The 15,141-nt window shown below is 44.0% G+C and overlaps 1 protein-coding gene across 1 annotated transcript in view; it reads left to right on the top strand.

Annotated features, from left to right (window-relative positions):
- The first annotated feature begins 324 nt into the window (after window positions 1–324).
- LOC143956394 (uncharacterized) overlaps window positions 325–15,141 on the top strand; it is a 29,998-nt gene continuing 15,181 nt past the window's right edge. The window contains exons 1-7 of the mRNA XM_077466610.1: window positions 325–418; window positions 1,081–1,200; window positions 1,751–1,906; window positions 1,993–2,116; window positions 2,233–2,342; window positions 2,449–2,590; window positions 6,039–7,396. Of these exons, the coding sequence (XP_077322736.1) occupies window positions 1,105–1,200; window positions 1,751–1,906; window positions 1,993–2,116; window positions 2,233–2,342; window positions 2,449–2,590; window positions 6,039–7,396 (1,986 nt within the window). The 5' untranslated portion in view covers window positions 325–418; window positions 1,081–1,104. The remainder of the gene's footprint in view (window positions 419–1,080; window positions 1,201–1,750; window positions 1,907–1,992; window positions 2,117–2,232; window positions 2,343–2,448; window positions 2,591–6,038; window positions 7,397–15,141) is intronic.

Raw genomic sequence — 15,141 nt, 5'->3', positions numbered from 1 at the left:
AATCTCCTTTTCTCAGAAATTGCAACAACATCTATGAACTCTACTAAATTAAAATAAATTAATTCAATTTTATTTACTCATTAATATTAGAATGATTTAATTTATAACCAACACATTACATGTTACCCATTTGTGGACCGCCCCTCCACAATGTACTGCGGACGGACAATGGCTAGTATTCTATACAGCCTAACATAGGAATGTGCCTCAACAAAACCTTCAATGTGAGGAAAAATGGTAGTTTTCATATTCTCCACAAGATGGTGATCCTCCTTATTGTAAGGGGACCACAGAAGCAGGAAGTGATGTCAGGTCCAAACAGGAAATGATGTCTGGTATAAAAAAGGGAAGCTAAAAGGTAAGAGGTTAACGCAGAGGAAGTAGGGAAGAGACATTGCTGCAACTGGCAGTAGAGGAGGTAATTTTACAGTAATAATTTACAGATATAATTTTATATTTACACCCAGTAACCCCCCGTCATGTCCGTCCTCTTCCTCCATATTCACTGTGATGGTATGTATCCAGATACATCTTAAATTTAGAGATATTTATACAACAATATATCCAGAGCTCCTGGTTTATAGGTACATCTTAAATATAGGACTGTTTATCCAACTGTCCATCCAGAGACTCTGGTTTATAGACCCGATATATCTTAAATATAGAGACATTTATCCAACTGTCCATCCGGAGCCTCTGGTTTATTGACCAGATATATCTTAAATATAGAGCCATTTATCCAACTGTCCATCCAGAGCCTCTGGATTATAGACCGGACACATCCTAAATATAGAACCATTTATCCAACTGTCCATCCAGAGCCTCTGGTTTATAGACCGGACACATCCTAAATATAGAACCATTTATCCAACTGTCCATCAAGAGCCTCTGGTTTATAGACCAGATATATACTGAATACAGAGTGATTTATACAAGTTTTACCTCAGAGCCTCTGGTTTTTAGCAGTTACTATCTTAAATCTGTAAAAATCAGAAAATGATCTACTAACAATGGAAGAAGACTCTGCAGATGTTATTCCAGTACAGTGCAGATAATTCTTAGTTCATTATCTGTCTACAGAGACGAGAGTTCCGTATAGATGATATGATCCCCTCAGAGAGGATGGAGGAAGACCAAAGCCAAATAGCTGAGCGGATATTAAACCTCACCCTGGAGATCGTCTACCTGTTGAACGGAGAGGTGAGGCATATTCTGGGAGATCACAAGACATCGCTCTATTTAAAAAAAAAAAAAATTAATCAAACATGACCAGAGAGATGAGAAGGGTTTTGGAAAAACGTACTTTTAAGCCCCATACACACGATCGGAAATTTGGCCAGCAAAAGACCGACGAGAGCTTTTAGTCGGAAAATGCGACCGTGTGTATGCTCCATCGGACTTTTGCTGGCTGAATTCCCGCCAGCAAAAGATTAAGAGCATGTTCTCAATTTTTCGGTCGGTAAAAGTTCCAATCGGAAATTCCGATTGTCTGTACCAATTCCGACACTCAAAATTCCTATGCATGCTCGGAAACAATTTGACGTATGCTCGGAAGCATTGAAGTTAATTTTCTTGGCTCATTGTAGTGTTGTACGTCAACGTGCTCTTGACGGTCAAAAGTTCAGAGACCGTGTGTTTGCCAGCCAAGCTTGAGCAGAATTCCATTGGAAAAACCATCCAAAATTTTTCCAACGTAAATTTTGCTTGTGTGTACGCGGAATTATTTTATAGTTAGCATCTCTTTTTACAGGGTTATGAAGTAGTGAAGAAGACACACAGTGAACCATTGATACTTGGAAGCAGTCTCCATGTATCATCTCCACCTCCATCCTTGACACATGGGAAAAACAATAAGCAGAAAATTCTGGAAATCACTCAGAAGATGATTGATCTGCTGACAGGAGAGGTGAGCGGTGCCGGGAATTCTGGGACATTATCCAGTAACAGACAAGGGATGTGTCTGGATGGTGACTGTATCATTGTGTGTGTCAGGTTCCTATAAGGTGTCAGGATGTCACTGTCTATTTCTCCATGGAGGAGTGGGAGTATTTAGAAGGACACAAGGATCTCTACAAGGACGTCATGATGGAGGATCAGCCGCCCCTCACATCACCGGGTAAGAGGAGACTTTATTGTAAAGGAGAGAGCAGTACGGAGGCTCCACCTAGATCCCCCATCATCTGATAAACACATAGAAACAATGTATTCAGTCAGTGTGTGTGTTTCCTACAGATGGATCCAGTAATGGGAACCCACCAGAGAGATGTCCCCGTCCTCTTTATTCCCGGGATTATTCCCGGGATTCCACACAGGAAGATCACACCATCCCTCACCATGATCAGGTAGATGACTATAACTCAAGAATGACTGCAGACTGTATGATTTAATACTCATCTATGTAGCCTGGTGCTCCTCACATTTAGATTTTTTATCATTCTGTTGGTTTAGTACCAAGAACAGATATATATGAAAGTTGAGGTTAAAGAGGAAGAAGAGGAGATGTCTTTGATGATTTATCAGCAGTATACAGAGGAAGTTGGGCTGATGGCAAAAATTAAAGAAGAAGATCCTTCTTTATATATCAGCAAAGGTAAGTAATGAATAGGAATGAGCCGAACACCCCCCGGTTCGGTTCGCACCAGAACTTTCGAACGGACCCCAAATTCGTATGAACGTTAGAACCCTATAGAAGTCTATGGGACTCGAACGTTCGAAATTAAAAGTGCTAATTTTAACGGCTAATATGCAAGATACTGTCCTAAAAAGGGTTTGGAGACCTGGCTCCTGCCCCAGGGGACATGGGTCAATGCCTAAAATGTTTTTTAAAATGTCAGTTTTGGCGGGAGCACTGATTTTAATGACGATTAAAGTGAAAAAAAAGTGAAATATTCCTTTAAATATCATGCTTGGGGGGTGTCTATAGTATGCCTGTGAAGTGCCACGTGTTTCCCGTGTTTAGAACAGTCCCTGCACAAAATGACATTTAACGGAAATAACGTCATTTAAAACTGCTTGCGGTTTTAATGTTATATCTGGTTCCTGCAATATGGTTGAAAATCATTGAGAAAAATGGCATGGGTAGCCCTCCCTGCCCATTACCAGCCCCTTTGGGTCTTGTACGGATATTAAGGGGAACCCCGTACCCATATTAAAAAGGAAATACGTGTGGCCCCCAGGCCCTATATACTCAGAACAGCAGTATACAGGCGGTGTAAACAAGACAGGGACTGTGTAGATTTGTTGTGTTAAGTAGAATCTGTTTGTAATTTTCAACTGGTACATTTTAAGTGTAGCTCCAGTCAAAAAAAATATTTGTAAGCTTTTTGGAAAACATAGGGAAGGGTTATCACCCCTGTATAATTTGTTTTGTCGTCCATCTTTTTTCATCTCACTTGCTGTTGTCTCCTTCCGTTTGCAAGTAGGAGATGTTTGTAAGTTGGATGTTTGAAAGTAGGGGCCTGCCCTATATGCTCTGCAGAAATGGCGGAACAAGGTGTTGGTTTTGCCAGAACATTGTAAGCCCTCAAAGTGACTCTTGGTGGGCGCTGGAGCGCCCTGCTGTGAACGATTATATCAAGAATTGTAATTACATGCCATTGTTGAGCAGTGGTAGAAAAATTGGGCCTTTGGTGGTTGTGGTGCTGGTGCCACAACACTATAAGTCCTCACAGTTACTCTGGGTGGGCACAGGAAGGGTCCCTCCTGTGAAATATTATATCAAGAATTGTAATTACATGTCCCTGTTAAACAGCACGCACAATCTCCTACCACTGACTGCAAGCTCTATTTAAAACGAGCAAGATAGCTAGCTATATAGGTGGATATAGCGGTGTATACTGGGTTCAGAGCACGCAGACAGCACGCACAATCTCCTACCACTGACTGCAAGCTCTATTAAAAAAAGAGAAATATAGCTAGCTATATAGGTGAATATAGCGGTGTATACTGCGGTCAGGGCACGCAGACAACAACCACTACAGAAGAGCAAGAACTAAAAAAATCGGTCGATAACAATCGGTGTATACTGTGTTGAAGGTACACAGAACACCCACTAACTCCTACAGATGCCAACACACTACACAAGGCAACCGCGCTGGCGGCCTTATATAGTGTGGGGAGTTTACTACACAGCCTGAGCTATGACTGGCCACAGGCATCCTGCCTGTGGCCAATCATGGCTCTCCTCGCTGCCGGCGCTGTGATTGGCCAAGCATGCGGGGTCACAGTGCATGCTTGGCCAATCATGAGCCAGCAATGCACTGTGATGGCTCACACGAATTTGGCGCTAACGGCCCACAACGTTCGGAATTTGCCGAACGGGCGAACAGCCGATGTTCGAGTCGAACGCGAAGCTCATCCCTAGTAATGAACATTAAAATACAGAAACTCCTCCAGTGCATGGATTGATGATTGAGGAAATGTAGATTTTCACATTGTCAGATAAATAGATTTCTGCAAAACATCATGATGTAGAATCAGCAGCCTCTAACATTATAATAATAGAGTAGACCAGGGTTTCTCAACCAGGGTTCCATAGAATCGTAGGGTTCCTTCAGAAGTTGCTAGAGGTTCCTTGAGCAATGGCCAATTTCTGCCACTCAGATAAGTTCCCACTGACACATTGATCTTTTTAGCTATCTGTAAGGGGGCAATTCTTCCCAATGACCACAGGTGTAAGGAACTTTCTTCCCACCGAGTATCACACTAATGTGTCATGAGTTATAGATTTTTAATTTTTAGCAGGGGTTCCCCAAGACTGAATAATTATTTCAAGGGTTCCTCAGTGTTGAAAAGGTTGAGAAAGGCTGGAGTAGACTTTATTGTAAAGGAGAAAGCAGTACGGAGGCTCCACTTAGATAGACTTCACATGCAGAAACTAAAATTTAATTTGCATTCCTCAATTTAACTCCATGCTCTCCCAAAATGAGGAGGAACATCTCCATTCTTCAGTATAATGACGTGTTCCCACCAAATGAGATGGAGATACTGTACACCATATGAAAGGTCCATCTCCATTCCTCAATATAACGTCATGTTCCCAACAAATGAGGAGGAGATACTGTACACCATATGAAAGGTCCATCTCCATTCCTCAATATAATGTCATGTTCCCAACAAATGAGGAGGAGATACTGTACACCATATGAAAGGTCCATCTCTATTCCTCAATATAATGCCGTGTTCCCAACAAATGAGGAGGAGATACTGTACACCATATGAAAGGTCCATCTCCATTCCTCAATATAACGTCATGTTCCCAACAAATGAGGAGGAGATACTGTACACCATATGAAAGGTCCATCTCCATTCCTCAATATAACGTCATGTTCCCAACAAATGAGGAGGAGATACTGTACACCATATGAAAGGTCCACCTCCATTCCTCAATATAACGTCATGTTCCCAACAAATGAGGTGGAGATACTGTACACCATATGAAAGGTCCATCTCCATTCCTCAATATAACGTCATATTCCCAACAAATGAGGTGGAGATACTGTACACCATATGAAAGGTCCATCTCCATTCCTCAATATAACGTCATGTTCCCAACAAATGAGGAGGAGATACTGTACACCATATGAAAGGTCCATCTCCATTCCTCAATATAACATCATGTTCCCAACAAATGAGGAGATACTGTACACCATATGAAAGGTCCACCTCCATTCCTCAATATAACGTCATGTTCCCAACAAATGAGGTGGAGATACTGTACACCATATGAAAGGTTCATCTCCATTCCTCAATATAACGTCATGTTCCCAACAAATGAGGAGGAGATACTGTACATCATATGAAAGGTTCATCTCCATTACTCAATATAACGTCATGTTCCCAACAAATGAGGAGGAGATACTGTACACCATATGAAAGGTCCATCTCCATTCCTCGGTATAATAATGTCATCAATGTACACTGTTACTCGCGGTGTTATAGTTGGTTTGGATGTATTGTATACTTGTCCTGAGTTGTTAATATTTGTATGACTTGCGAGGGCAGAATGTGAAAAATATTTAACTTTTATTTTCTAACAGAAGAACATCGTGGTGGTCGCACTTCGGAAGGAGATCTTCTTTCATCTCCAGCTTGTGATGCAGAAAATGACATTGCACAATATTCTCCAGCAGTACACCTCATCTCTCACAATATACACCCCAGATCATATTATGTGGAGACATCAATGGATCCATCTATCCCTGAGGAATCTTCTGACCAATCACATCCTGTTACTTTAGATGTCTTTAAAGGATCTCACGGTGTGGATTCATCAACCAATCCATCTAATCCTGAGGAATCTTCTCTAAGTCATGAAGGAGTTCACGCGGTTGACCGTTCTTTGTCATGTTTGGTGTGCGGGAAATCTTTTGCCATCGAGTCTGAACTTCATATACATCTCAGCTCTCACACCAGTCCGACCTTTTCATATTCCGGGTGTGGGAAACCTTTCACAGAGGAAAGCAAGCTTCTCCTGCACCAGAAAAGTCACACAAGTGAGCGTCTTTTCTCATGTTCAGACTGTGGGAAATGTTTTAAAGAGAAAGGAGAGCTTTTTATACATGAAAAAGTTCACACAATTGAGCGTCCTTTTTCATGTTTAGAGTGCGGGAAATGTTTCACTATGAAAAAAAAACTTCTTACACATCAGAGAATTCACACCGGCGAGTGCCTGTTTTCATGTACAGAGTGTGAGAAATATTTCACTCAGAAAGGAGAGCTTCTTAGACATCAGAGAATTCACACAGGTGAGCGACCTTATTCATGCCCGGAGTGCGGAAAATGTTTCACTCAGAAGGGAGAGCTTTTTAGGCACCAGAGAATTCACACAGGTGAACGTCCCTATCTATGTTCAGAGTGTGGGAAATGTTTTACTCAGAAAGGGCACCTTCTTTCACATCAGAGAATTCACACCGGCGAGCGCCCCTATTCATGTTCAGATTGCGGGAAATGTTTCACTGTGAAAGGAAGCCTTCTTAGACACCAGAAAAGTCACACAGGTGAGCCTCATTGTTCAAGTTCAGAGTCGGGGATATGTTTCACTGAGAAAGAAATGTTTCTTGCACCCCAGGAAAGTTACAGAGGCGTTCGTCCTTATGCATGTCCAGAGTGCGGGAAATCTTTTACTAAAAAAGGAAACCTTCGTAGACACCAGAAAACTCACACCGGTGAGCGTCCTTTTTCATGTTCAGAGTGTGGGAAATGTTTCATTCAAAAAGAAAAACTTTGCATACACCAGAGAACCCACACTGGTGAGCGCCCTTTTTCGTGTTCAGTGTGCGGGAAGCGCTTCATTCAGAAAGGAGATGTTCTTAGACATCAGAGAACTCACACTGGCGAGCGTCCTTATTCATGTTCTAAGTGCGGGAAATGTTACACTCAAAAAGAAAAACTTAATATACACCAGAAAACCCACGCCGGCGAACGTCTTTTTTCGTGTTCAGAGTGCGGGAAGCGTTTCACTCAAAAAGGAAAACTACTTATGCATCAGATGATTCACACAGGCGAGCCTCCCTTGTCGTGTTTCGAATGCGGCAAATTTTTTATTCAGAAAGAGGATTATTTTGAACATAAGAGAATTCACACAGACAGGCAACCCTGTTCATGATCAGAGTGCGGGAAATGTTTCTTAAATCAAGGAAATCGAATTTGACATTGGAGGAAACACACCTGCCGATGCTGGTGACAAATGTGACCTGGCTTTATTAGGTTATATTGTTCATTCTGTAGAACAAATGTATAATAATAATAAATGTATTTAAAGGGGTACATCCCAGTTGGCTCCTCCTTCTCCTTCGTCTTCTTCTCCTCCATCTCCTTCTTATTATTCTCCTCCTTCTCCTTCTTCGTCTCCTTCTTCTTCTCCTCCTCCTCCTCCTCCTTCTCCTTCGTCTTCTTCTCCTCCTTCTTCTTCTCCATCTCCTTCTTCTCCTTCTTTGTCTCCTTCTTCTTCTCCTCCTCCTCCTCCTCCTCCTCCTTCTTCTCCTCCTCCTCCTTCTCCTTCTCCTCCTTCTTCTTCTTCTCCTCCTCCTCCTCCTCCTCCTCCTCCTTCTTCTCCTTCGTCTTCTTCTCCTCCTCCTCCTTCTTCTTCTCCATCTCCTTCTTCTCCTTCTTCGTCTCCTTCTTCTTCTCCTCCTCCTCCTCCTTCTTCTCCTTCGTCTTCTTCTCCTCCTCCTCCTTCTCCTTCTTCTTCTCCATCTCCTTCTTCTCCTGCTTCGTCTCCTTCTTCTTCTCCTCCTCCTCCTCCTCCTCCTCCTCCTTCTCCTTCTTCTTCTCCTCCTCCTCCTCCTCCTCCTTCGTCTTCTTCTCCTCCTCCTCCATCTCCTTCTTCTCCTCCTCCTCCTCCTTCTTCTCCTTCGTCTTCTTCTCCTCCTCCTCCTTCTCCTTCTTCGTCTCCTTCTTAATCTCCTCCTCCTCCTTCTCCTCCTCCATCTCCTTCTTCTTATTCTTCTCCTCCTCCTCCTTCTTCTTCTCTGTCTTCTCCTTCTTCTCCATCTCCTTCTTTTCCTTTTCCTTCTTGGTCTCCTTCTTCTTCTCCTCCTCCTTCTTCTTCTTCTCCTCCGTCTCCTTCTCTGTCTCCTTCTTCTTCCCAACCCATTAAGGTGTCCTCACCTCTCTGTAGCATCTTCCATAATATACAGTGCCTTGAAAAAGTATTCATACCCCTTGAAACGTTCCACATTTTTTCATGTTACAACCAAGAATGTAAATGTATTTTATTGGAATTTTATGTGATAGACCAACACAAAGTGGCACATAATTGTGAAGTGGAAGGAAAATGATAAATGGTTTTCAATTTTTTTTACAAATAAATGTGTGAAACGTGTGGCGTGCATTTGTATTCAGCCCCCTTTACTCTGATACACCTAACTAAAATCTAGTGGAACCAATTACCTTCATAAGGCACCTAATTAGTAAATTGAGTCCACCTGTGTGTAATTACATATCAGTATATCTGTTCTGTGAAGCCCTCAGAGGTTTGTTAGAGAACCTTGGTGAACAAACAGCATCATGACGGCCAAGGAACACACCGGACAGGTCAGGGATAAAGTTGTGGAGAAGTTTAAAGCAGGTTTAGGTTATAAAAAAATATCCCAAGCTTTGAACATCTCACGGAGCTCTGTTCACTCCATCATCTGAAAATGGAAAGAGTATGGCACAACTGAAAACCTACCAAGACATGACCGTCCACCTAAACTGACAGGCCAGGCAAGGAGACCATTCATCAGAGAAGCAGCCAAGAGGCCCATGGTAACTCTGGAGGAGCTGCAGAGATCCACAGCTCAGGGGGGGGGGGAATCTGGACAACTATTAGTCGTGCTCTCCACAAATCTGCCCTTTATGGAAGAGTGACAATAAGAAAGCCATTGCTGAAAAAAAAAGGCATAAGAAGTTCCGTTTGAAGTTTACAAGAAGCCATGTGGGGGACACAGCAAACATGTGGAAGAAGGTGCTCTGGTCAGATGAGACCAAAATTTAACTTTTTGGCCTAAAGGCAAACACTATGTGTGGCAGAAAACTAACACTCCACATCACCCTGAACACATCATACCCAATGTGAAACATGGTGGTGGCCGCATCATGTTGTGGGGATGCTTTTCTTCAGCAGATACAGGGAAGCTGGTCAGAGTTGATGGGAAGATGGATGGAGCCAAATACAGGGCAATCTTAGGCCGCGTACACACGAGAGGATTGTCCATCCAACTTAGTCCGCTGAAACGTGTTTCAGCGGACAGTCCGCTCGTGTGTGGGCTTCAGCGGACAGTCTGGCGGACTAAGTCTTTCGGAATTTCCGTAATATTGTCCGTCCAAACTTGGTTTCAGCGGACAGTCAGCTTGTGAGTAGGCAAGTTGGACGGACTAAGTATGGCGCATGCTCAGAAAGGATTTACACGCCGAAGGTTGCATTGCAGTGTATTGGACGTCGTATTTCTAGTCCCGTCGTACGTGCTGTACACATCATCGTGCAAGCTTTCAGCGGACTGTCTGCTCATCGTGTGTGGTCAAGTCCGTTCATTCAAAAGTAGAACGGACTGTCTGTCGGATTGTCTGACGGACTTAGTTGGCCAGACAATCCTCTCGTGTGTACGCGGCCTTAGAAGAAAACCTGTTATGCCTCGTACACACGACCGCACTTTGACGGACTAGGTCTCTGAACGAAACGGACTTGGCAACACACGACTGGACTAAGTCCATTCGAAAGTCTGTTCGTTTTGAACGTGATGACGTAAACGGGACTAAACAAGGAAGTTCAACAGCCAGTAGCCAACAGCTTCCCTTGCATCGTATTTGGTCCATCAGACTAGCACACAGACGAACGTTTTTTCTCGATTTTTAGTCCGTCGGATTGATTTGAAATATGTTTTATTTCTAGGTCCCTCAGACTTTTGGGGGAAAAAAAAAGTCCGCTGGAGCCCACACACGATTGAATTGTCCGACGGATTCCGGTCCGACAGAAAGTCCAGTCGTGTGTACGGGGCATTAGAGTCTGCAAAAGACTTGAGACTGGGGGGAGGTTCACCTTCCAGCAGGACAACGACCCGAAAACATACAGCCAGAGCTACAATGGAATAGTTTAGATCAAAGCATATTCATGTGTTAGCCCTTGTACACACGGTCGGAGATTCCGACAACCAAATCCGTTGGGAGTTGTTGAAAAATCCGATCTTTCAGAACGTGATGACGTAATTTCGTTACGATTGGACTACATTCAGGCTAGTAGCCAATAGCTTTGATGTAGGAATTTGATCTGAGCATGAGTGGCACTTTGTCCGATCGGAATTCTCTACACATGATCGGAGTATGTCCTATCGGACCAGTTTGTCCGAAAATATTTCCAGCAAGTTGGAAAATTTGGTCCGACGGATATTCCGACGGAAACAGTCCGATGCATACCACACACAGTCGGATTATCCAACAACACGGTCCGATAGGACACATTCCGACGGATTCTCCAACCGTGTGTACAAGGGCTTAGAATGGCCCAGTCACAGTCCAAACCTAAATCCAATTGAGAATCTGTGGCAAGACTTGAAAATGGCTGTTTGCAGACGCTCTCCATCCAATCTGATAGAGCTTGAGATATTTTGCAAAGAAGAACGGGCAGAAATGTCCCTCTCTAGATGTGCAAATCTAGTAGAGACATCCCCAAAAAGACTTGTAACTGTAATTGCAGCAAAAGGCGGTTCTACAAAGTATTGACTCGGGGGGGGGGGCGCCATATAAATGCCCCCCCCCACACTTTTCACATATTTATTTGTAAAAAATGTTGAAAACCATTTATCATTTTCCTTCCACTTCACAATTATGTGCCACTTTGTGTTGGTCTATCACATAAAATCCCCAAAAAATACATTTACATTTTTGGTTGTAACGTGACAAAAATTTTGAAACTTTCAAGGGGTATGAATACTTTTTTAAAGCACTGTAAAATACATTGAAAATCCAGCAAGGAACCTTTAAGCTCCTTTGTAATCGCCATAGTAGGAATTCAGACCCAGGAACGAGAGGACAGACATCTCACCGCCTGGTTGAACTCTCGAGCACCTACTAAACCCTTAAGCCGGCCATACATGGGCCGAATTCCAAATGAATTTTCCTTCGAAAATCGAAACTAAGAATTTTTGTTTGAATTTCGCACCATTAGTGTTTGGGTGATTGGACATGTTGGAAATTTTTTGAAAAACAAACACATTTCAAATCAACGATGGGAGAATCGTGGAAGAAATATAATTGAAAAAGAAATGACCTAGAAAGAAAGGAAGATTCCCACCACAAAAATTATTTTCTGTAGAAACATGAGGTGGAATTGAAGGCTTGGTTTGTCAAATTTCAAAACCAAATGGTGGCACCATAGGCTTACAAAACACACAAAATGTCTGATTTTTTAAAGAAAGTTTGTTCGGAATTCGACCAATGTATGGCCTGCATAAGGCTCCATTCACACCTAAGCGTACTGCAGCGACACCTGCTACACCGTGTTTTTTTTTTTTTACCTTTTTTGTGTATTTTTGTGGCACATTTTTGGAGTGGCAACATTCATTTGAATGTGCTTCCCTCCGCTCCAAAAACATTCCTAAGAAGCTCATGAACCAAATTTTGGCACAGAGCCAGGCACATTTGGTGGGGCGATTTTTGTCATGATTTTAGCGCATCTTGTCGCACGACAATCGCAGAAATATCGCACCGCGTTTGGGGTGCCATTAAGAAATAATGTCATCCCAAATAATGGCGTCCCATGTTTTGCTGTGATTCTGGAATCGCGAGATTCTGCCCTTGATTCCAGTACGCTCATGTGTGAATGGAGCCTTATGGATCTCACCATTGGTCTGCATTGTCCATCTCGCTGTCGGTCAACCTGATACCATTCTCGATTTCTCCATTCCTGGAGACTATGAAACCAAAATTTTTATCCGTAACACCCACAACTCTACAGTCATTGGATATACTGCCCACTATATCACAGTCCCAGCATCCTCTGGGACTGTGACATCATAATGGGTGGGGACATCATCCGGTGATGTCCTTATATAAGTCGCCGCGCACCGCGTCCCTGTCATTGTGAGCAGAGACAGCGACGAGGCAACATCTGAAGAGAAGAACAGAAGATGGCGACAGAAGACCGGGCCACCGCTTGTAAAAGAGCTAGAAGAAGGCGCGGTGGCCTGGCAAGAAGAACCGAAGAGGGGGACAAGACCCCCGAAGTCGGAAGAAGAGGGCGAAGAAGAAAGCCGGGCTCCTCTGCTAGTAAAAGAGCTAGCAGAAGATAGCGGAGGAGACCGGCAAGAAGACCCCCGAAGACGGAAGAAGACCCCCGGAGCTGTGCAATAAACTATTTTAACCCTTGTGTGTTGTTTTTTTTAAACTTTTTTTACAGGTAAATGGGTAGGGGTACATTGTAGAGGGCTCACGGATTGCGATAAGCCCCCCCCACCGCAGACCCCGACAACCAAACGGCCAGGGTTGTCGGGAAGAGGCCCTTGTCCTCATCAACATGGGGACAAGGTGCTTTGGGGTGGGGGGGCTGCGCGGCCCCCCTTCCCCAAGGCACCCGGCCTGGTACGGCTCAGGAGGGGGGGGGGGGGGGGCGCTCGCTCGTCCCCACCCCCTTTCCTGGCCGGCCAGGTAGCGTGCTCGGATAAGGGTCTGATATGGACCTAGGGGGGGACCCCCACGCTGATTTTTCCCCTTTAAGTCCATACCAGGTGACAGGGCCAGCGACACCTCCTTCGCTGGCCCCGGCTACCTGGAGACACGCTCAAAATGAGCGGACTTTTCTCCAGGCGGGAAAAGTCTGTTCATTTCAAAAGTACGGCGGACTGGCACACACACGGCCGGATTGTCCGCCGAAATGCGAGTCCGGCGGACAGATTGGAGTGCAAAAATACTTTCTTAGTCCGCCGGACTTTGGGTAAAAAAAGTTTAAACTTTTCCACCGGATTGTTTGATCGTGTGTATGAGGCATTAGAAGAAGTCATCTAATACATGGTGGAATAGGATGATGTTCCACCAGCTAATCCTTTTATATATTTCACAATGTGTATATGTGTCCATCCCACTGAATGTATGCATCACTGCCATCGACAATAATACAAAACCCCCATCCAGAACTTACCTTACCCAGAAGCCCCTTTTGGTTGGTTGCTCTTGGTTCGTCATACTCATTGCTTTACTCAAGGAGTTGGCTTGTCTTCGGTCTTAATAGGCCGTAAGGTAAGTCTCTCAAATCCCTTGTCAGACTTTCCTTCCTATCTCTTGAGAACACATGTTTCATTGGATGCAGATGCTGATCCTTTTGGAGTGGGGGAGATGGAAAGCGAGGAACAAGGAAGAGTGTGGGCATTTTGCTGCCAGCAAGTATCATTGTGGTGCTGCTTCTGGTGAGCTTTGTGGTGGAAAATCATGTGTGGAACAGCAATGAAAATAGTTCCCTGCCTGTTGGTTGTTCCATGTGCTCTTAGCACCCTCTTCATCAACATCTGATAAAATTATCTTTTGCACATACTTCTGCAGCAAGTTGCTAATGCAATACTGAAGTAACTCAGCTAACCCCACTATGCCAGTCTACAGTGTGACAGTGGAATTAGCTGTAGAGAAGGAGAATGCAAATGGCACATTTGAATCTGCTGAGGAAAATTTGCTGCTCAGTTTGTATAACATGCCCACTTCCAGAAAGAAAAGGCACATGTGTCCTACCTTTCAAAGGTTCAGCCCGGCCAAGCCTTTATCCTGCAGATGCAATACTTTCTCACCCCCTGCTACTGCACGTGAAGAACCTCTCCTTTTAAGCCTCCCAGACACAATGAATACAGAGGTCTTCCTAACTTTCTCACCAGCTATGGCAATAGGGGGTGTGGCAGGTCGAGCCTGTGCCACTGTGTAAAATACCAGTCTGGGCCAGGTTTTCCAGGAAACAGGCACATTAATGGTGCAGGTGTGTGCTTGAATAATGTTAGAGACAGAGTTAGGGGTCAGTGCACCGCCAACCTGAGAAAGTCAGTGTGTGAAGGGAGCCATGAGAGGTAGCGGTATGCACCATGCTGTCCAGGTCAGGACAGACTAAGGCCCGAGTGGGAGAGAGCATCCAGGAGGGATAGAGCAGCTAGGGAGCTGTGGAAGGAAAGACACAGAGCTGAGGTACATCGTCTGTGCATGAACACTGGGACGTGTTGGATGACCAGGAGGACCATGCTGTACCACTCAGAGCAGTAAAGCTGCCACAAGAGAGCCAGGAAGCTGAATGTTATGTTTGTATCATTAATGTTGAGATCAACCTGCGTAGGAACACATACCTGTATGAACTTTTTGATGTTTCTTTAAATAAAAGTGGGCAGCAAAGCACTGAAAATTCTTCTGGCGTGCAGTAAACTTACTGTTTTGGCACTACCATCAAGCTACAAAACCCCTACATGTCACAGCTGGTTGCGGATGTGGTGCTTTCGTGCACCGAAGAATGTGGTGATTTGGTACACCAAACTGTACTACACAAGTATCTGGTGATGTGCTGCAAACAAAGGCTGGTTTACCTGTGTCAGGAACAGGTTTATACTGCTGATGATAGAATAAAAAAAAAATGACCCTAACAAAACGAAACTAAAATACAATAAATCTCCCTCAAACAATGAAATCTAAACTCCAGCCCTA

Source organism: Lithobates pipiens, unplaced genomic scaffold, assembly GCF_037356315.1.
Source record: "Lithobates pipiens isolate NorthernLeopardFrog02 unplaced genomic scaffold, aLitPip1_a1.2 Scaffold_35, whole genome shotgun sequence".
Classification (NCBI taxonomy): Eukaryota; Metazoa; Chordata; class Amphibia; order Anura; family Ranidae; genus Lithobates; species Lithobates pipiens.
The sequence above is the reverse complement of the archived record's forward strand: the minus strand, read 5'-3'. Positions and strand labels throughout refer to the sequence as shown.